General features: G+C 37.0%; 3 protein-coding genes across 3 annotated transcripts; 1 reads left to right on the plus strand and 2 right to left on the minus strand.

The window, feature by feature from the left end:
• The first annotated feature begins 77 nt into the window (after nucleotides 1-77).
• LOC111499158 (actin-related protein 2/3 complex subunit 4) lies at nucleotides 78-4,174 on the plus strand. Its single transcript, XM_023150660.1, has 9 exons — nucleotides 78-304; nucleotides 692-757; nucleotides 1,510-1,562; nucleotides 2,140-2,167; nucleotides 2,549-2,623; nucleotides 2,821-2,925; nucleotides 3,155-3,244; nucleotides 3,423-3,564; nucleotides 3,948-4,174. The coding sequence occupies exons 1-8, from the start codon at nucleotides 302-304 to the stop codon at nucleotides 3,510-3,512; spliced, it is 510 nt and encodes a 169-aa protein (XP_023006428.1). The 5' UTR covers nucleotides 78-301; the 3' UTR covers nucleotides 3,513-3,564; nucleotides 3,948-4,174.
• Nucleotides 4,175-4,516: 342 nt separating this feature from the next.
• LOC111499054 (probable methionine--tRNA ligase) lies at nucleotides 4,517-12,763 on the minus strand. The gene is made up of 17 exons (XM_023150497.1): nucleotides 12,423-12,763; nucleotides 11,649-11,793; nucleotides 10,968-11,121; nucleotides 10,682-10,837; nucleotides 9,585-9,815; nucleotides 9,339-9,482; nucleotides 8,769-8,859; nucleotides 8,537-8,643; nucleotides 8,336-8,450; nucleotides 7,866-7,984; nucleotides 7,657-7,722; nucleotides 7,420-7,548; nucleotides 6,472-6,615; nucleotides 6,215-6,341; nucleotides 5,738-5,982; nucleotides 5,563-5,664; nucleotides 4,517-4,931 (listed from the first exon to the last, which is right to left on the minus strand). Exons 1-17 carry the CDS (start codon nucleotides 12,559-12,561, stop codon nucleotides 4,701-4,703), a joined length of 2,445 nt encoding a protein of 814 aa, XP_023006265.1. The 5' UTR covers nucleotides 12,562-12,763; the 3' UTR covers nucleotides 4,517-4,700.
• Nucleotides 12,764-14,005: 1,242 nt separating this feature from the next.
• LOC111499039 (probable sucrose-phosphate synthase 2) lies at nucleotides 14,006-19,879 on the minus strand. The gene is made up of 12 exons (XM_023150483.1): nucleotides 19,236-19,879; nucleotides 18,077-18,309; nucleotides 17,941-18,004; nucleotides 17,164-17,859; nucleotides 16,954-17,079; nucleotides 16,738-16,869; nucleotides 16,497-16,673; nucleotides 16,364-16,417; nucleotides 16,235-16,297; nucleotides 15,226-16,164; nucleotides 15,021-15,148; nucleotides 14,006-14,435 (listed from the first exon to the last, which is right to left on the minus strand). Exons 1-12 carry the CDS (start codon nucleotides 19,512-19,514, stop codon nucleotides 14,147-14,149), a joined length of 3,180 nt encoding a protein of 1,059 aa, XP_023006251.1. The 5' UTR covers nucleotides 19,515-19,879; the 3' UTR covers nucleotides 14,006-14,146.
• Nucleotides 19,880-21,299: the final 1,420 nt, after the last annotated feature.

Genomic DNA, 21,299 nt, shown 5'->3' on the forward strand with positions numbered 1-21,299 from the left:
TTTTTCTTTTTTATTTTCAATTTTCAATTTATTTTCATTGTTTCCCCCTTTTGATCCGCTCTTTTATAACCTTATTACTTCATTTCTTCTGATAAATTCTCGCGTCTTTCTTTCCCTCGCCTTCTTTCCTTCGCTTTCTTTTGCTTTCTCCCGCGTCGGAGTTTTGGAGTTTCGGTCGCATCGTATCAATAAATCTGTACCCTCACGAGCTCATTACACGATCCAAGCATTTTTCTCCATCAGAGTTATCACTTCAGCGCGCGAATTTTGATCTCCGAAAAGCACTCTCTGGAATTCAGAAATGGTTAGTAACAAACGTTTCTCGTCCTTGTTGATCTTTGCTTCGTTTGAAGTTATGTATTTGAGTTGTGACAATCTGCTCATTCAATAATAAGAAGATCGATGCGAATGAAGTTCATTTGTTTTACTTAGCATTGTCCGATTTAACTCATTTTCTTAATGAAATTGTTGATGTTGATTTACACGGACGCTTTTGGATACGAAATTTCTTTCCGACATCTAATTGATATTGAGATGGCTTAAGGAGGAAGCAACCTTTGCTTTGATGACTCCTGATTCTGCGTTTTCCGCTTTGATTGTGTGATTAGTTTAAATACTTAATTGTTGAATGAGATTGATCTTTTGTTTTTGTTTTCTATACCTAATCTTCCGTCTGTATGTGTAAACTCAGGCTAATGCTTTACGCTTGTATTTGTCGTGCATTCGGAACACTCTCGAGGCCGCTATGTGCCTTCAGGTATTTCTATCGTTGTCTTGTCCCTGTTATTTCGGTTAAATTTCGTTCGAGTTGTGATTTTTTGGAGTTTGATATATTATTTTTGGAATCGAACTTATTAGGCTCTGTAAGGTTTTCTTCCTACGGACTATTTGCCTTGCTAACTTGAAGAATGCGATGTTTAACTGAACTCGTTGCTTGTAATTGCTTCTTGTAAGTGAATATATTTTCATTGCAAGTCCGAACGAAAATACTTCTATACGCATGTAGGTGTTCCGTTCCGTCCAAAAATGCACTTGGTGAGAAAATATTCACTGGATAACTGTTTGATATGTGATAATAGATCAAGAGAGTGCAGGCTTATAGTAATGTTACGTCTCTGAATTTATAGTTCTTCATTGAAGTAGAATGAATTCGTTGAACTCCAGTGTTGTTTCTTCTTCCCGCTTACATGCTTTCTTTTGAGAAACCTCATAGACGGCCGGGTGACTTGAGTGGCTGAACTTGGATATCCTTCGAAGTCACCAGTATCTGCGTTAAGAGTAGTGAATATTAAGTATTTTCTTTTAGTACATTGAGTTGGGAGTGAATGAAGTGTGCACATGACCAGTTATATTTGTGTACAGTGTTTCTCGCTGGAATTTTTTGAAAATTTTTGTTTCACTTTGGATATTTGCTTTCTATCTAATATAACTATCTCCTTGTCTGATTCACTTTCACATGCGTGTGATGTTTGATTTATGGTACTTTTTTCTTTTTTCAACTGATTACAGAATTTTCCTTGTCAAGAAGTTGAAAGACACAACAAGCCAGAGGTTGAACTAAAGTATGGTTAAGTCTTCTAGTTCATCATAAAACCTTATTTTGCATTTATTACAGATATATCCTTGTTTGTGAGCCACTGTAGACCTGAATTTCCTAGTTAATGAATTCATTCATGAACCTATTGTGACTATTCTTGGGATCACTTTATGAAAGCTTTTATTCTAGGGGATGTCTGATAGCCATTTGCTTTCCAACATTCATAGTTATAACATTGTGATTATAATTCTATTATATAGATTCATATTTGGTTACTGCATAGTTTTGTTGTCAGTCGTCGCTTGACTTTAATAGCATGTTCTTGTTGGTTTGGCTTTAGCCATGTCTCAGCATGTATTGGTGAGTTGAACATGTGTTGGTAGTTGGTTAATACCTATCTGTCTTGCTGACTCGCATAAATACCTGCCATGCTGATTGGCAGGCAGATAAATGATAACAACTTCTCAGAAACACTATTACACCATTCTCCAAATCTTATTGTTTTTCGTTACACCATGCTAATTGAATTTTACGTGGAATGCAATTATTAAAATTTGCTAATTTATGTCGGCTCTTATTTTCTTGATCTTTACCCATTCCAGGACCAGCTCAGAACTTATTCTCAATCCTGTAAGTTTCAGCATTCCACCTTTAATGATGATTGTGATGAACATTTCGGAAACATCAAGCATTTATTTTCATCTTTGATTTTCAGATTAGAACTTTGTTATGCCTTATTATTGAGAACTGTTTTCTGTGATGGAATTTTTTAATGTTCCCCATGGGAATACATTTCGTCTGCATCTGCAACATGTCAGCCAGTCTATATTATTCTAGTTAAACATTTGTCCTTCCTTTGTTGCTTTTAATTGGAAAATCATGTCACTGCAAAAGAATATCCTTGGGAGTTGGGAGTAGTCGGGGAATGGTTTCTTATTATTATTATTTTTTTGTTAACTGTGATATGTTGATGGATGCCAATGATCTTGCTTCAATATATTGCTCGTGCAGATCTTAATATGTAGAAATGAGTCAGAGAAGTGTTTGATTGAGACATCTATAAACTCTCTCCGGATCAGTCTCAAGGTGATTTTATTCCTTTTATTTTAATTTGATGCATTTGAGGTATTATATGGCCATAAGTCCCTTTCTGCCCCATTAGGCTAAATCCTTTGATCTTTTCCAGCATACCTGAAGAAACACTGCTGAATTTATGCAATTATCATCACAGATTACCACAAACTTGTTCCAATTATTTTATGTGAACTCTTTCTTGTGCACAGGTTAAACAGACAGATGAACTGGAGAACATCCTCACTAAAAAGTTCCTACGATTTCTGTCAATGAGGGCAGAAGCTTTCCAGGTGCTGAGAAGAAAACCTGTACAGGTACTGATAGTGTCTAATCATGAAGTTAACTTGATGCTTTAGTTTAAGATGATATATTACAGCGACTGTGGTCTATTCTTCGAGAAAACTTTCAACTATTGGAGATTATTTTTGACTAATTACTTGAAAATACTAAAACCATTGGAGAGAATATTTCAGATTTGCTATTCTTGTTTGCCAAACATATGTAGTGTCTTTCAGAAATGACCTTTTTGGCTTCATTTTACAGGGATATGACATTAGCTTTCTCATAACAAACTATCATTGTGAGGAGCTGCAGAAGCAAAAGCTCATTGATTTTATTGTACAGTTTATGGAGGCAAGAATTTTAACACTGCCGAAATATCTCCTTGATTTGCTTCTCTCTTCTTATTACCCAACCTCCTCTAATTTACCCTTTCAAACAAACTTCCCATTTCTGCGGGCGTCGTAATAGCTTAACTAATTTTGAATAATATATTTCTTTTCTTTCCTTTTTTTTTTTTTCACGTGTGCAGGATATTGATAAAGAGATTAGTGAACTTAAAATGTCCGTGAACACTCGGGGAAGGCTTGTAGCAACCGAGTTTCTAAAGCAATTCATTTGATGTCTCTCTCTCTCTCTCTCTCTCTCTCTCTCTCTCTCATATATATATCCTGGTAAACTTCCATTCCCCTGCTTGTTATATATATTATATAGTCGTCGTTACAGCAAAATATTGATAACCTTAAAACTCGACCACAGTTCTCATGACAAATTATTCCTTCCACAATTTCTGGCCCTTCAACTTGTTTGGATTGACGTAACTTTTGGACTTCAAACCCTTGGGCTTTCTACATAGAAAGTGCCATTTTTTTCATCCGAATCTATAATCTCTGTAGAGACGTCTTAAATGTCGAGCTATGTGTTAAATAAATCCAATACCCAAAAGAACGAAAATCAGAGAACATGGTATTTTCCTCTTGGGTTAAGAGGGTAGGTCCAGTGGATAGGTTTGATTATTTATTTATTTGTTTTTATTTGGACGCTTTGATGATTGCAGAGTTGCTCATTGCTCATTGCAAATTGCCTGCCATTGTTGAGAGTTTGGATGGGGATCGTTACATCCAATAATTATGTTACTGTAAGTAATTATTGCCCCTTCTGCATCGTCTGCACTCAAAATCTCTTTGCTTTGCGTAATCCACCTTTTCTGATGATAATATACTGTTTTTATTAGGTTTCATTTTTGGCCTTCATAAATTAATCGTACTCTGTAGCTTTTTTAAATATATTATTTAAAATTTTAAAAATTTTAAAATTTAAAATAATATATTATTAATAAGCCTTGATTTGATTAAAATTTGCAAAATAGTGCAGGATAGTAGAAAATCTATTCAATGTAAAAGATCACAAGGGAAAAGTCTTTTAAAATCTAATCAACATAATATTTGTTGGATTTCTCTTAACTTAATTTTGGAATTTGATCATAAATGGAAAGGTGAACTATGGATGAGTTACTGAAATTTTTCTAGTTTTGATTTATTTTTATTTAGTCCCACTTAACTTAATTTTGGATTAGTCGCATTGCTGTCGATTTAGTATTAAAGAATAATAAAACGTCAAATATCATTAAAAAGAAAACATTCTCATTATTAATTTAGTGAATTGTTTTTTATAATTGATTTCATACATATAAATGTTTGCTTATTTTTTAATTAACATATAATACAAACATTAATGGAAGAAACTTTGCAAACACAAATCACCCCGTAACTAAAAAAAAAAGGTTTTCCGTGGATTGAAGATTCCTCGTCTACCAGATAGAGCCACTGGAAATGGAAGAAACTTTGCAAATGCCAGCCGACGTGTTAAATGGTATATCTTTAAAACATGCCACGCCCTCTGTGTTGATAGCCAAATCCACTTGCAGCGTCTCCCATACCTTTTTCTTCGGGTTCAGTACGTCGTCGGGCTCACCTTCGAATCCTGGGAATTTTATTCTTTCTCCGACATTGGCGTCTTTGGGTGGCTCCACTAATTCAACCTAAAAAAGCGCACCGTCGTAAACACAAGTTCTTTTTACAAATGGTTTTTTTTTCATCTAAAAATGATTTAATTCTATTTCTTTTTACCTACTTAAGCTAGTATAAAAAAGCACTTTACCCTAAACACCCGTATCCGTTTAAAAGTTAATATTACCCTTTGTCATTTCATAAATGCTTCCATGAGACTTGAAAACTGCCATTAGCAAATCCCTAATTTTCATTTAAAATTTTAATGGATTTGTAGGCTAATATGAAGTATAAATATGAATATTCATGAATGATCAAGAAATATTGCAAATTTTGAAACGATGAAAATACCAACCTCAAATCCTCAATTTTTATTCAAAATTTTAGTTGATTTCTTCTTTAATGAATAGTATTGAAGTATTTATGAATGATTTAGGAATATTACCACTTTTGAAATTGTATGAGTACCAGTTTCAAATTTCCAATTTTCATTCAAAATTTTAACGAATTTCTACTTTATAAATATTTTAAAACGATTTATTAAAGGTATGAGTATGGTTAAAACAAAAGCTGACGATTTATTAAAGGTATGAGTATGGTTAAAACAAAAGCTGATAGTTTAGGAGTATTTTTAGTTGGAAAAGCTTGCAAAGAAGGACTAACCTTGGTGTGGTCGCTATTGGACGCAGCCAGAACCATGGCTTGGGATTTAATTCCCCTCATGGACGCCGGCTTCAAGTTGCAAAGAACACAGACCTTCCGGTTCTATACCAGCAGAAAATGATAATTAATTATTATTCATTACAACAATCTAAGTAAAGAAGAGAACAAGGGAAACCTGCATCTCTTGAAGAGGTATGTAGTTGACCAGTCCACTGACAACGGTTCGAGGCTGCGCTTCTCCCACATCGATTTCTTCCACATATAGGGAATCAGCATCAGGATGCTTCTGAGCTTTAGTAATTAAGCCTACTCGGATATCCAGTCTTGTTATCGTAATTCCTGCTTCCACAGCACCACCACCACCAGCAGCTTTCGGTTTGCGGCCTGTGGAGGATTTTGCCTGTTGCTTTTTTTCACTGCCTTCAACAACAAACAAACCATTTAGAAAAAAAACATTCGTCTAAACTGGTCTATATACTCGAACATATTTGAATCCCCGTTATTCAATGTTAAAAAAATATTTAGCAGCATCATAAAAAAATTAGTTTAAAAAGGAGGCTTTCTAAGACTCGGAAGAATTTACGTCATTCATAAAAATCTACAACGGGATTCCGGAAGTAAAAGGAAAATGGCGAAACTTTAACCAACCAACCTGAAACGTTAGTTTTTTTTAGGTGAGCAGCAAGCTTTTCTGCTTCTGCTTCTGCTTCTGCTTTAACAATGCGTTGAGCCTGACTTCCGGCAAACTTGTCTCTGTATAGTTCTACTTCTTCGTCTTTCTGGAGAAAGAGTTAAAATTGTCACCAAGGTCGTTCGTTACCCACAATCACCATAATAATCCTGGATCCTCAATTTATATCGACACCACCAACAACAAATAATAAACACAATGAGGCATATATTATATACCAATTCTTTGAATAATGGGTGTGGTGTGCCAATCTTATGACCAGAAGGTAGAGTCTTCCACGGTTGCTTTGCTCTCTCGATGTCTCCTTTCTCTTCGCAGAGCGAAATACGCCGTTCCAGAGGTAAATCCAGCTGCCTAAACACCTTCAAATGTATATGGGTAATGGTTAAAAAGCATAATTTTCTGGAAGTATATACACACAAAATTATATAGAAAAAGAGGATTACAAACGAGATATTCCTTGCCAAATACCTACACATATATCATAGGCTTAAGTTGTCTGAAAAAAGACATAACATGTGGCATATATATATCTATTAAGAACGAGACATTCATTTCCCAATCGATATACAACATAAGTTTACGTTGTCTAAGCAAAAAAACATAAAATGTAGTGTATATATATAGATTAAAAACGAGATAGTTATTTCCAAATAGACATATTATAGATTAAAAATGTGATATAATATATATATATATATATATATATATATATATATATATATATTCATTTCTAAATGCGTACAAACATATATGTTGAGGATTATTGGGAGGAAGTCCCACATTAACTAATTTAGGGAATGATAATGAGTCTACAGGTAAGAAATATATCTCCATCCGTATGAAACCTTTTGGAGAAACTAAAAGCAAAGTCATGAAGTTTATGCTAAAAGTGGACAATATCATATCATATATGATGTGATTCTTAACCATATATTATAAGCTTATGTTGTAGACCTAAAATGTGATAATTAAACAATAATTTTCCTTCTATTATTATGATAAAATGATAATAGTTGTTCGTAAAACAGTTATTTGAATTAGGATCGATAATGGACACCATAATCAATCAACTGTTTAAAGAATGGTCTAAAAATCAACACAACCCATATGTTAACGCTCTACTGCTAATAGAAATGTGGAGAATGTGTCGTCAGAATATTTACCTCATCTGAGAAAGAAGGCATGAAAGGTTCTAATAAACATGCCAGAAGATGCACAAGTCCAGATGAAGTTCTCATAACAATATTGCACGAAGGTTTGTCCGCCTTGTAAAGATTCCAGAATTGGGATGACTGCATGGAAAACATGATAAATAGCCAGATTCCAAAGAAATTTTAAATTTTAAAACAATAATGAACATGATACAAACAAGATCCAAATGAGCCAATGACTATGTTTACTTGCAAATATGTATTTCCCTCGCTTGAAATAGCCATTGCAGCTTTTAGGCCTTGTTTTAGTTTAACCTGTAAAAAATATTCCATAGAACAATTTCATTTCAATAATCGACAAAATCAAAGAGGAAGCAGTCAATATTTTAATATCACAAATTATCCTGTTCCTATAACAAAAAGGCTATCAAACACAGATCAAATTTTTTTTAAAGTACCTTCTCCATTGATTCCACATATTGGTCTACGTATTTATCAACTTTTTCAGCCAAACCCAATGTTAATCCATGAGAGTCCGCGTCAGGAGCATCAGGAATTATGGAACCATAACCCTGCCCTGTGAATCGAGGATTCAAATATGTTTTAACCGTAGGAAACTGCATTAGCTCTTGACACAAAAACATAATTAAGTTTTGGGACATTTTATTGCCGTTTTATCGGAATTAATATAGTGCTCGGAAATATTTAATAGACCTTTATATCAGTAAAGATGGTGCCCACTTGAAATGATCGATTCTTTAGAATAAGAAGCACAAATTCTCGATTGGGCAACTGTTTCTAACCTTATTAGCTATTATTTATTAAAACTCATTTCCACCTTGCAGTTGCAGTTATGTACCTACAAGTTTCACTTGAAGACAATTTCGGTTCTGAAGCAGAAGTTACAAGAAAAAACAGAAGTACCAACCTAAAGGTTTGGCAATGAAGCTCAAAACTCGATGAATGAAGTTGCCCAAATTGTTCAACAACTCGCCATTGAGTTTTGCTTGTAAATCAGCCCATGTAAATAATGTATCTGAAACCTAATTTTACAGATTTTAAAATTTTAAATATATATAAGCTATGAGCAGAGCATAGAATACCAGAGGCAATAAAGTGGAAAATTTACCTCAGGCCTATTGCCTAATAAGTAATATCTCCATACTTCTGCAGAAATATTTGTATCTTTTGCATCGTTACCAAAAACTCCAATGCCCTTACTCTTAGAAAATTTTCCTGTACAAGTAATCCAGAATAAATGTTTATAGTAAGGTATTTCCAAACGGTGTATACAAATTATTCATCCCTACAGATGAAATAGGGGTAAAAGAACATGTACTGACTAAATCATTCATTGTTACCTGCTTCATAATTTAAGTATTCAGTAACACTAATGGTTTTCATCAAGGTCCAGTCTTCTCCAGTTCCGAGCAGTGTAGAAGGAAACATAACCTGAATCATAAGACCAGAGAATTAAATAAATATAAATTCCAATTTAGATGTGAGACAGAGATTTATTACAACGGTCATGCTAAATTATAAGTCTGAAGAGGTTCATCAGAAGGTCATAACAGCAACTGGAACTTCCAGTCTTTTTAATTTTTTTTTTTTTTTTTTTTTTTTTTTTTTTAAGAAACAAGGAACTTCCAGTTTCTGACTTCGACTGATCGAGAAAGGGGTATTTTACAATTAATAAACCTCACTTTGAAGAGATTAACCAATTTATTGCACTACTTGATAGAGAGAGTTGCCAAATCAATTACATTTTCAATTTTAAGAAATAGAAAACTATTTTCAGAAAAAATAACACGTTTGTCCTCTATTCCCGAAGTTAGGATGAAAATGCCGTTTGTAAATCATTTGAAAAAAAGAAAAAAAAAAAACAGATTTTCTTCAGACAATAAGGAAAGTTTAATGGTAAGGATACATACAGTGTGGAAAGGAACATTATCCTTGCCCATGAATTGAAAAAGCTCCACATTCTCTGGATTCTTCCACCATTTCTCCCATTCATTTGTGTAGCATGATGTAATGGAGACATATCCTATTGGTGCATCAAACCAAACATAGAAGACCTAAAAAAATTGAAATAAAAAATTAACAAAAAAAAATTATCATAGAAAATTGTCGAGCTATTACAATAAAAAAGATTGAAAAAAAAAAAAAAAAAAACGAACCTTGTCCTTGAACCTTTCTAGTGGAACGGGAACCCCCCACTTTAGATCTCTTGTAATACACCGGGGTTTCAACCCTTCCTTAAGCCAAGCTTGTGTTGCTTGAATAGCATTTTGGCTCCAAGATCCAGCCACAGACATCTTGTTGATATATTCTTCAAGTTTATCTCTCAGCAAAGGAAGTTCAAGAAACATGTGGTTTGTGTCACGGATACGTGGGGATGTTTGACAGACCTATTTTCCAAATATTAACACTCAGTTGCTATCTTGGGGGAAAAATGAAACAAACTGATCATTTTGTTTTATTTATGACTATTTTCTTAATAATAAACCTGGAAAAAAGTACGTGAAATACTATTGTTATTTGGAAACCTGCTTAATTACCTCTACTCATGTAACACTGGTTTTCTAGAGCTGTCATTTGGAAACTGTGGGATGAATGAAATGCTAGGATCTTCCAAGGGATATAAAGACCCTCAGAAGAAGTGATGGATTCATCTCTCTCTCTCTCTCTGTTTGAAAAAAGTTAAAATTGGTACCCACAGATGGTATCTAACACAAATTCATTCAAGCAAAGTTCATGACTCTTGACCATGCCAATGTGTTACTTAATCATAAACCACGCTTCAAACTGCCAACAATAGATTATGAACTATCTTTTCATTGTTTGCTTCAAGCTGTGAATTCGTCCTCCAATAAGGAAGAGAGACATTGACCCCTAGACTCTTTGGACTTCGTGCAAAACAGATTTCAATAGCTTTTCCAAACTTCCTTTTCAATAATAGATTCTTCCTTATAATAATTGGATGAACTGCGTAACAGGATTTCTCTCCAACAATTATTATTAATAAAAAAAATTGAAAAAGAGAAAGAGAGAGAGAGAAGAAGGAGAAGAAGCCGCCAAAGGACCTCTTTGCTGCTGTGTGTGAAAAGGAACATGCCAAAAGAAAGAAAAAGAAAAAATGGGAAGAAAAAAAACACACTTTCAATTGGAATGTGTTTCCCTAATTTCCTAGGAAACTTATGCATTTCCATGCACTTATTAAAGGTTTTGTAATACAAAAATAATGTTTCTCAGTCGCAGAAAATCCATGAAGTACCTTGCACCTGGGATCTTTCAATTCCGTTGGATTAAGAAGTTTCCCGCACTTTTCACATTGATCACCACGTGCAGAGTCATACTCACACCCTGGAGTAGGACAAATGCCTTCAACAAGCCGATCGGCTAAAAATCTCTCACAAGTATCACAGTACAGCTGAATTATGAGTAAAAAAACAAATAAATATCATGCATGAAATCGATGAACAGAAGTAGAAGAACTCAAGCACATGCAACCAATAGTAACCAGGAGAAGAATATAATACTCAAGTGATAAATAAGTCTACCTGTTGCATCGTGTTCTCAGAAAGCCAATTGTTCTCCAATAGTTTTCCAAATATTTCTTGACAAACTTCAGTCTGCTGTGATGATGATGTGCGACCAAATTCATCAAAACTAATACCAAACCAATCGTAAACTTCTTTGTGAATTTTGTGGTACCTGACAGTGCAGAAATAGTTAAGTAAAGGTCCAAATCTTTCCCCAGATTTAGGTGATCTCTAAGCAGGAAGTGAAAACTGAGATTCAAGGAAGGAAGAGAGAGATTGCAGGTCACAAAATCTATAACTTCATTCTGAACAGTCGATTAAGTGTTCAAGTACTTATAACTCGGCCAAGTAAAACCATTACGGAAGTAAGGACGAGATCGTCTTCAAAAATGCTCCACGAAATTACTTGCATGTGAAAATCAGAACCGTTCAAAACAATTTGAATATGAAAAAAATGTCATGAAGTGAATATGACAGAGTATCCAAGTCCAGAAGACAGTACTAAAAAGCCTGAGATCCAGATCTCTGTCTGATTTACAAAACTATACTCGTGGAGGATAGAAGCGAACTTGAAAGTGTAACATTACGCGAGTACAAATTATATACAAAACAAACTATAGAAAGCCGAGACAACCATTTTCCAGAATCATAGAAGAAGGTAGTAGCCACGACGAACAGAAACCTGAGAGGAAATCTTACTTGTCACAAATCTCTTTTGGAGAACATTTCTCTTCCATTGCTTTTGTCTCCGTCGCCGTTCCATACTCATCGGTTCCGCATATGTAAATAGCGTTATAACCTCTAAGACGACAGTACCTAGCAAAAACATCAGCACTCAACACACCTGCATACAAATAAAATCAATCCAGCCGCTTGTGGAAGGATAACTGGATATTGAAATCAAATATAAACCAAAACATTTCATCCAGCCTTCCAAAAATCATAACCGCATCACAAAAAGCGCGCGCATTAGAAGTAAAACAGAGTAGGCGGCATAACTCCTCAAATCTCCATAATTCATTTCTCAGAAAACGAAAAGCAACCAATTCAAACACGAGCACAGAAACGCAAAGAAACAACACGGTCCTCAATCAATCAAACACCCGGAAACATATATACACAAAAAGCGCGCGCATTAGAAGTAAAACTGAGAAGGCGGCATAACTCCTCAAATCTCTATCATTCAATTATCAGAAACCGAACAGCAACCAACTCAATCACAAGAGCACAGAAACGCAAAGAAACAATACAGTCCTCAATCAATCAAACACACGGAAACATATATACACAAAAAGCGCGCGCAGTAGAAGTAAAACTAAGAAGGCGGTATAACTTCTTAAATCTCCATCATTCAATTCTCGGAAACCGAACAGCAACCAACTCAAACACAAGAGCACAGAAACGCAAAGAAATAACGCAGTCGTCAATCAATCAAAACACGGAAACATATATACACGTGAGAAAGAACATTACAGCCAATGATGTTGCCGAGGTGAGGAACGTTATTGACGTATGGAAGAGCGCTGGTAATGAGTATATTCCTCTTTCCTGGAATCGGAAGCTTTGTGGCCTTGGTTCCGCCGCCACCGGCGTCGCCTAAGACGTCCGCCATCTCTATCAATCCGCCGGAAACTCAAAGGTTCCTCCTACAACAACAAACTCTTCCTCGATCAGATACGTTCACCGGAGAGAATCGAGATGATGAAGAGCAGAGAATTTTGGAGCACTGCAACTTGGAAACGTAGCAAGTCTCAGTGTTGAGGAATTATTTGTTTTTCTTTTTCCTTCTGAGAATTTTCTGATTGGGTAAAACGCAAATTTCAGGTAAATAAGCTTTTTATATGGAGCGTCTGCCCCTGGTTTCCTCTGATTGGGTGAAACTTACCTTTCAGAGTAGGAAAGCATGAGAATTAGAAAATTCTTTTTATTTTCTTATTTTTCTAAACAAAATAATGGCTCCTTCTTTATTGACAGATTTTTCTTTTGGAAGATCAATTGTGAATTGCCTAGTAGAAGTTTCCTTGGTAGCATCTCGAGGTGCATTTTGTTGTCTTACATGAGACTCGAGATATTTCTCACTCCATGGCATGACACCTCTCGCTCATCTATTCCGCTCATGCAGACATAACACCCTTTTTCATTATCATCTACCGCCCTTTCTTTCCTCCCAGCTATTCATGCATGAAGATCGTCGTATGTATGCTCGACTTTAGTTGTTGGTGCTATAGGTAGGAGTACATTATGGTAGGATCAGTTATCGGAACAAACCAACCCTCCTTTAAGAAGAATTGTACTAGGCCCCCGGTCCCTGTAGGTGAAAGGAGCTTTCCCTATCTCCGCCTCGTAGTCATCCCTTTTGCTTACCAACAAAAAGAAAATATAACCTAATAAAATATTTTAATTGTGTTTCGAATATAATTATTTAACATAGTTGACTATAAACCCTAATTTTCTCAAAATATTCCTCCATTTGTTCTTGCAAGTTGATAAGAATACATTCCATGTCAACATCAAAGAATAGTAATTTTTACCTCCATTTAGCCAAGTATGGAATAATTATTCCGCTAGGTTTCCCGCCATGTTGATGGGCAATTCAACTCCGCTCGCATTCACTCCCACAAAAAAAATTCGATTATGACTTTGTAGAGCTGGTATTGCTGTTGCTCGGACGCTTGAATCTATTCCACCTCCGCTAGGTTTCCTGCCATGTTGATGGGCACTTCAACTCCGCTCGCATTTCGGGGAGCAGAGCGTCCACTCCCACAAAAAAGATTCGATTATGACTTCGTAGAGCTGGTATTGCTGTTGCACGGACACTTGAATCTATTCCACCGCAAACAACCAAATATACTACCGTTGGATCTTCCACTGCTTCTTAGAAAGCCATAGGTTCAAATCCTGTCACCTTGATAGTGGCATTCTCAGAGGCCGAAGTGCAAAACCCAATAACCTATCCGTGATTAGGAAGGCATGCAAACCGAGCTCTTCTTCGAATTCGACATTACCTCTCTTTACATTTTAACAAATTTACAAAGATTATTAGGAGACAAAATATATGAAGATCAAAATTATTTAGGATATATAAATCTATTCTCTTTTTAAATTCAGAGTCCAATAATAGCAAGTTCATAGACTGAACAGCTATTATCACACCATTATACAAAGGAAAACAAGAAGAAAACTGGTTTCAAAGGCCACTAATTCTTTGCTGCAGACGATGAAACTTGCTTTATACCTCTTGCAATCTCTTCAGCATTTGCATCCCAATTAACAAATGTCACTAATGGACTCCCACCTGGAACAATGTCATCTCTTGCATAGCTTCCCGTCGTCCTCAGCAGCTCTTCCGACCCCTTGTTCGACGTTCCTTTCATGATTATCGTCTTGTGAGTCCCTGATATCATCTCCTCGTGGTCGGTGTCCCCAACCTCCCCGAGGAATACGTACATATTCGAAAGGTTCAATCTCCATCGCACGAACAGGTACCTACAACCAATGTTAAAACAGTAGTGTCAAGATGACATAGTCTAACGAGCCAAAAATGACCCAACAATAGAGTGTACGTGAAAACTACGGTAGGTTTTATCGCACGAAAAGGTACCCCTATGACAATGTGAAAACTACGGTGTTGAGATATATAATATTATTGTATGTAATAGTACGGTCATATGTAATAGTGAACGGTAGATTCTATCGCACAAGAAGGTACCCATACGGTCCTATGTAATCGTCCAATGAGCCAAAAAATGACCCAACAAAAGAGTGAACGGTAGGTTCCATTGCACGCGAGAAGGTACCTACATGATCATATGTAATAGTCTAATGAGCCAAAAAATGACCCAACAAAAGAGTGAACGGTAGGTTCCATCGCACGAGAAGGTACCTACGGTTGTATGTAATAGTCTAATGAGCCAACTAATGACCCAACAAAAGAATGAATGGTAGGTTCCATTGCACGAGAAGGTACCTACGGTCGTATGTAATAGTCTAACGAGCCAAAAATGATCCAATAAAAGAGTGAACGGATGTTTAGTATCATTTCGAGCGAACACGAAAGAGACGGTGTCAAACCTGAGAGCTTGAGCTCTTGATGCAAGCAAAGGAATGATTTGCATTCGAGTCAAGCTCCGACAATACATTGGATGGCACCGAAGACCGCGCAACCGAAGCTTCTGCCTCAAATCGTCGACTTTCATGGCCTGAAAAGAAGAAAATATAAGGGTGTGATGTTGAAGAAAAAACTGTCGAAGGCTAATTCTTGTAGGTGTTCGTTTACCTTACTCATATTCTTTACCAAGTAGGAGATGCAATGAGAATTACTCGATTTCGTATCCTCGAGAATTGTTGTACCGAATTTGTTGGAATCTTCTTGAGATGCATTCAACAACTTAAGAATGGTTTTCTTCAAACCGTCGCATCCCCAACGATAATCAATATGCGATGCGTAATCTGGATCGGGTTGCAGTTTGCCATCTTCTGAACCGGGGTAGTAAACCTCACTTCCGCTACTGCAGATTAAGGCATCAAACTCATTGAGTTGTATTTTTCCAGACCTTAAGAATTCGGCAGTCTCGGCCAATGGCATTGCGGTCGATAGAGCAAAGCCCGAAACTCGTGCAACTTGAGTGTCGAGACGACCAGCTTTAATAATCTCCTGCAACATCTTGATCATCTTCTTTTCTGGATCCCCATTGCTGTCATAGCAGTCAAGTGCTATAACAATCAACCTACGTCGTCGTCTCAAAATCGGATACTTTCCGGCCATATTCTCCAGCATTTTATTCCCTTTTTCGGTCTCATTCGACTCAGTCCCCGACCTCTTGATCTTGCTCAAAACTCGCTCTACTTGGTCCTGCAAATCAGGATTATCAGCGGATGCAGCTATGTCACTTGATGCATTCAATGACGTTTTTTCTCCATCGACCGAAAGTCTAAGCGACATATCTTGGACGTCCTTAAGTGAATCATTGAATGATTCCTCTGTTGGTATTTCGTCCCCCGGAGTGTCGGTTTGCCACTGTGGATGCCTCACCCGACACGCTGCAACTCGAGTCAAGTACGTGCGGCAATGAGCTGGCCACGAGAACAGATGTATGTTCTTCAAACCATTTTTCCTACACTCATTCCATAAGTTCTTCTCTGATAGCAATTTCAGCAAAGCATCAGCAATTGCTTGCTGATCATGAGGATCAACAAGCAGACCATTGTTTAAGGCCTAAAATCACAAAAACAAGTTAATCAGATCGTGACGAGTTCGTAGACGTTTCCAATCAGGTTTTCCTTACTTGATGAATGTCGACCGGTCCACCATTTTTGGTCGCCACCATTGGGAGTCCATGTGCAGCCGCCTACAATATCTCAGAGGCATAAATCCAACAGGACTAATCACATGACAGATCCAATGAAAAACCAACCTCGATCAATGTAAGCCCGAACGGTTCGACCAACGCTGGATTAATGAAAACACCCTAGCATTGTTTTATAAGACAAGTTGTTAACGTTACAGAACCCCATGGTATGGTATGGTAACGTGAAGCTCGAACAAACCTTTGTTTTTGCTGCAAGTCGATATATGTCAGGAACATCAGATTGCTTATGATGCTTCGGGTATGCGACTTGACCGTAAAGATCATACTTATCAATAAACTTTATAACTGTTGTGAGCACGCTAGCGCTACCGCCCGACATCTCATCGATATCGTCCCTATTACCCATGATGAGCGTCTACAGAGGAAAAAAAACATGATCGTACAGTTCATAACTTCAACATATTATTGAAAAATCTTACTAGATTAGCAAGTTCTCTCAATGGACGACACTCGCCAAAGGCTTTCAAGAGAGTGGTTATATTCTTCTTCGGGTCGGGCCTCGACAACGCCAAGATCATAGGCTTATGAGGGTTTGTAAGAAAACGCATCACCTATTATACGAACGATTATATAAGTTTAGAGGAGAAATAATAACTAATAACATGGTGTAAGATAAGGTGATTGGACACACTTACATCAGACCATATCGTCGGGATCGCTCTTGGAGAGGACCCTTCACTCGTAAGTGTCAAATCGCCATCGACATCGGGCGTGTCTTCGGGAACCAAAACATTGCTGAAATCCATGCCAGGAGGAATGACCTGCCAAAAACTTTGGTCTTGAGTTCTTCATTAGAATGTCCAAATAATGTGAGACATATTAATATGGTTAACTGAAGATCTTACCACCATCCTCGGCATGTATCGACCATAGGAAACGACTCCACGGCGAGCACGAGCCCGCAACACTTTCTCGAGTTTGACATCGAATCCATCATAGAGTCCCCATTGCTCCTCGATCTCCTGTTTGGTGCTTGTAATCACGAGTTCGGCAGCATCAAGAGAAAGCTCTTCAGCTTCGATCCTCCTCATTATCTTATAGTTCAAATTAATATCTTCTTTCGATTGGCGTCCCTGCTTGAGAAGCTGTTCGAGCTTGTTTCTTCCGAGCGAGTGTCCCGTCAGCACCATCGGAACATTCAAAGCACCGGAGAGCAGCGCAGCGCTATCTCCAGCATCCGCGTAATGTCCATGGATGACATATGGCCACACAGGCTGACCACCACCAATTTGTTCACCTAAAGCTTTGGACATATTAAGAACATGAGCTAAAGCTCCATCTACAAACTCTTGAATATGTGGCCATAGTAATTCTTTTCGTAGATATTTGTCTCGTGGACCGAACGGAATCCTTATTATATAAGCTCCGCTGCTTTCCCCGACATCGCCATCTTCATCGTCGATTCCTGTACTTAGCATCTCGGTTGGCTCGCCATAGCTCCAATCAAGCTCTGATGACAAGATCTGCCTCGTAAAAAGGTCCACCCTATATACTCCCGGCATTTGCGCTAGCGCACGAGAAAGCTCGACAACATACTTGACCTGAAAAGTTCGTGTTAAACAACATCACCTAACTCAACTCTAACTACAATTCAATTTTCTTCTAGTCACATTGCTTTGCACCTGTCCACCCGTGTCGGAATCACGACCGAGCTCCATGTTATCTCCCCGAACCAAACCATGCAAGCTGCGATCAAGATCAACAACAACATTGGAGGATAAACATATAGTTGAGTTATTGAATTACAGCAATAGGTACCTGATGAGAATAATGTAAAGTTTCCTTTCCATTTTTTCTTCCGGCCAAACTTCCAAGTTGGAAACCGTCCTCTGGAACATCGCCTTCGACATCTCGCTCTGCGGCGTTTCACCCACAGCATCCCCCTTTTCTCCTTCTGATAAGTCTTCTGAAATATCTTCCGTTATATCCATCCGTCCTTGTTCCCGCTCCAATCTCCGGTTCGTGAACCGTTGAAGCTCCTCCCATTCCAACTGTACATAAGTTTTTTCCTTTTCAACATAACCAAACTTCGTGTTCTTCCTCACAATGCTAGCCTAGCTCGGGGCAAACGTGGCCAGGGGAGAAACTGCTCACTCCTTCTTTATGAATTCTCACCCACCGAATTCTAACTTTTAAATTATAGAGACTAAATTCTAACTTTAAGAATTCTAACTTTAAATTATAGAGACTAAATTCTAACTTTTAAATTATAGAGACTAAATTCTAACTTTTAAATTTTAAATTATAGAGACTAAATTCTAAATAAAAATTATAAGGTATTAAATTAAACATTATTAAACCAAATATCGAAGTAAACTTTAAAAACTATATTTTATTTCAAAAATAACTTTTAAAAAATTCCATTAATATCTTTTTTACTTTTTAAAAAATTTAAAAAAATATCCTTATTCTTAGAATTAAAGAATTATAATTAAAAAAACACTCAGTAAAATTTTAAAAGTAATGTTAACCCTCCTTATCTAAAAACTCATAGACGATCTCTATTCTTAATAGATGGGTATCTTTTTTAAAAAAAATATTAACAATGGTCCTCTAAAAACATGTTATTTTAATTTTTTTAAAATTATTTTTTAAAAACAATACCGACTTGCATACTCTCATCTTAAACTATTTTATTTTTTAAAATATTCAGTCATCTAGAACTAATCTCTAAATTAAAATTTAAAATAGTGTGACTGTGACTACTCCACATTTTGTATAATCAGTATAGGAACCTACATGTGACAATGATCACCACTACACACTACAAGACTTCCCAGGTCAGTTCCGTATCGAAGTGAGCATAAAGGGGAGGCGACCCTAGCCTCAAAATCGATGGAGAACCGTGCAATACACACTATTCACCTATGCACCGTTATAAGATTAAACAAAAAAAGGGAGGGAAAATGGAAGGAACCTGCTTCTTCTTGCGAGTTAGATGCCAAATCCGCCAACACATATTCTCGAGTCTAGAGCTCCGTTCCCGAGTATTGCGAGTTGCGACGACTTTGAGCCATGTCCGATGAAGGTCCGACTCGTCGACGCCGCTAACGACTTCCTCGACGAAGTATTTCGTCGGATTGAAATGGTCTCTGTCGCCCAAATTCACCGGCATCGGCTTCTGTTCTTCAATGGCGGACGCTCCAGTGTCCAATATCGCTTCCAAATAGCCATTTATCCACTCGTTCCCAGCCATTTTGGATCTCTGAAATCGCTCGCTCCTAATTCGAAAACCTAAAACCAATTAGTGATTCTAACACAAATTACCATTACGTGCAGATTCTGCGATTTGATTCTCTGAAATCGCTGATTTTCTCAGCCAATTATCATTCGCTCAGAGGAATTCAGACTTTTCTTTCTGTTTCTCAGAGAAAATGATGAAAGAAATGCGAAGGGATTGAAGAGAAGAGAAGAGAAGAGAAGAGAGAGACGAAGAAGAAGGGCCACGTGGCAGCGGTTACGGCGGAGGTGGAGAGGTGCGGTTGGAGAGGGTGATGAGAGAGCCTCACCGTTTCCAAACCTGTCCTGTTCTCGATGCGAACTTGCCGCTTTTGGCCTTCTTATACTAATACCACACTCTTTTGCCTCTCTTCCTTTTTCTACTCAAAATATTTGTTTTATTCCCTTTTTTTTATTATTATTATTATTTTTATTTACTTCTAAATATTATTGATAGAAGCATTGTTACGAATAATTTGATCCAAACAATTTCTATTAGAGATAGACTTGAGCGGCTACATATTGGGATGTCTCGTAAACAATGAGCTTGAAATTAGACCACAAAATAATTTTTTTTTTATAAATTGATTGTATACGACTCGATCTTAATTTTAAATGAGTTATGAACTCTTACCTATGAGATTATCCATTGATTTGTATGAGTGGAAGTGGCTTTTGTAACTGATTCAATAAACTTACCATTCCTTGTTTTAATTTGTGTTTGATGTTCTCAAATAACGAATCGCGACAGTGTTGTGATGCTATGAGCAATTAGTGTCGAAGGCGTTGAGCCTCCATCGTTTGACGTAGCCGTGTCGACGTTAAAACTCTTATAGAGTCTTAATCTTCTGTGCTTGCAATAGCCTCCCGACGCGCTCCACATCTTCTCAACATTGAAACGAGCGATTTTGCAACTCGGTTTTAGCTCAACAATTTCAACACGTGTCTCGTTTAGATTAGTGATACAAAAAGAAGAGCGAAACCCTACAAATATAGTTTGATGGGCACAGCCATGAATGCCTTTGTCACCTTTTGCTTTTACGCGTGTTTCATTTGCAACAGCGGAAAAAGCCCGAAGGGAAAAAGGGAATATTTCACAAAGATTTCACTTTCGTAGGGCCTTTTTCTTTTTCAAGCTTATTTATTACAAAGCGTTACAGGTGGTGGCTTTGAGTTTAAAAGGAAACTCAACACTTTCCTTGAGAGCAAATGGAAGCTTAGGATGAAACAACTCATGAATCCTCTTTGTTGCCAAACCATATCTTTGAATATCCTATGATTTAGTATATATTTGTGTTTTAAAGAAAGATTTTGGTTAGGTCTAGCTTTGAATCACATGTTTACAGGCCGCCATCCCACGTGTAGGGCATTAGGAGCTACGTGGATGGCACATGTAACCGAGCTCCTAACGAGGCCCATCGAGCTTGCTAAGTAGAGGAGCTATGATCGAGAGTTATTAGGTCAAGTAGTCTATTGAGCTTGGTACAAACAAGTTAGGCATGTATCAAAACTTTGCTTAATCTTCGCTGTCATTTCAGGTAGGACACTACCACTATAGATTAAAAATGAATTACTCAATTCATCATATCACTCTCACAATTGTCGTGGTTTTATAGGTAATAAATATATTTATCTACCGAAATATGTTGGAATTAGTAAAAAGATTGTAAACTCCAATCTCAACGTCACTTCTCAAACCAAAATAACCTTTCAGTTCTATGAAGGGTGAAACATTGAAGGTCCATAGCAGGTAACATGAACA

This window comes from Cucurbita maxima, unplaced genomic scaffold (assembly GCF_002738345.1).
Source record: "Cucurbita maxima cultivar Rimu unplaced genomic scaffold, Cmax_1.0 Cma_Scf00026, whole genome shotgun sequence".
Classification (NCBI taxonomy): Eukaryota; Viridiplantae; Streptophyta; class Magnoliopsida; order Cucurbitales; family Cucurbitaceae; genus Cucurbita; species Cucurbita maxima.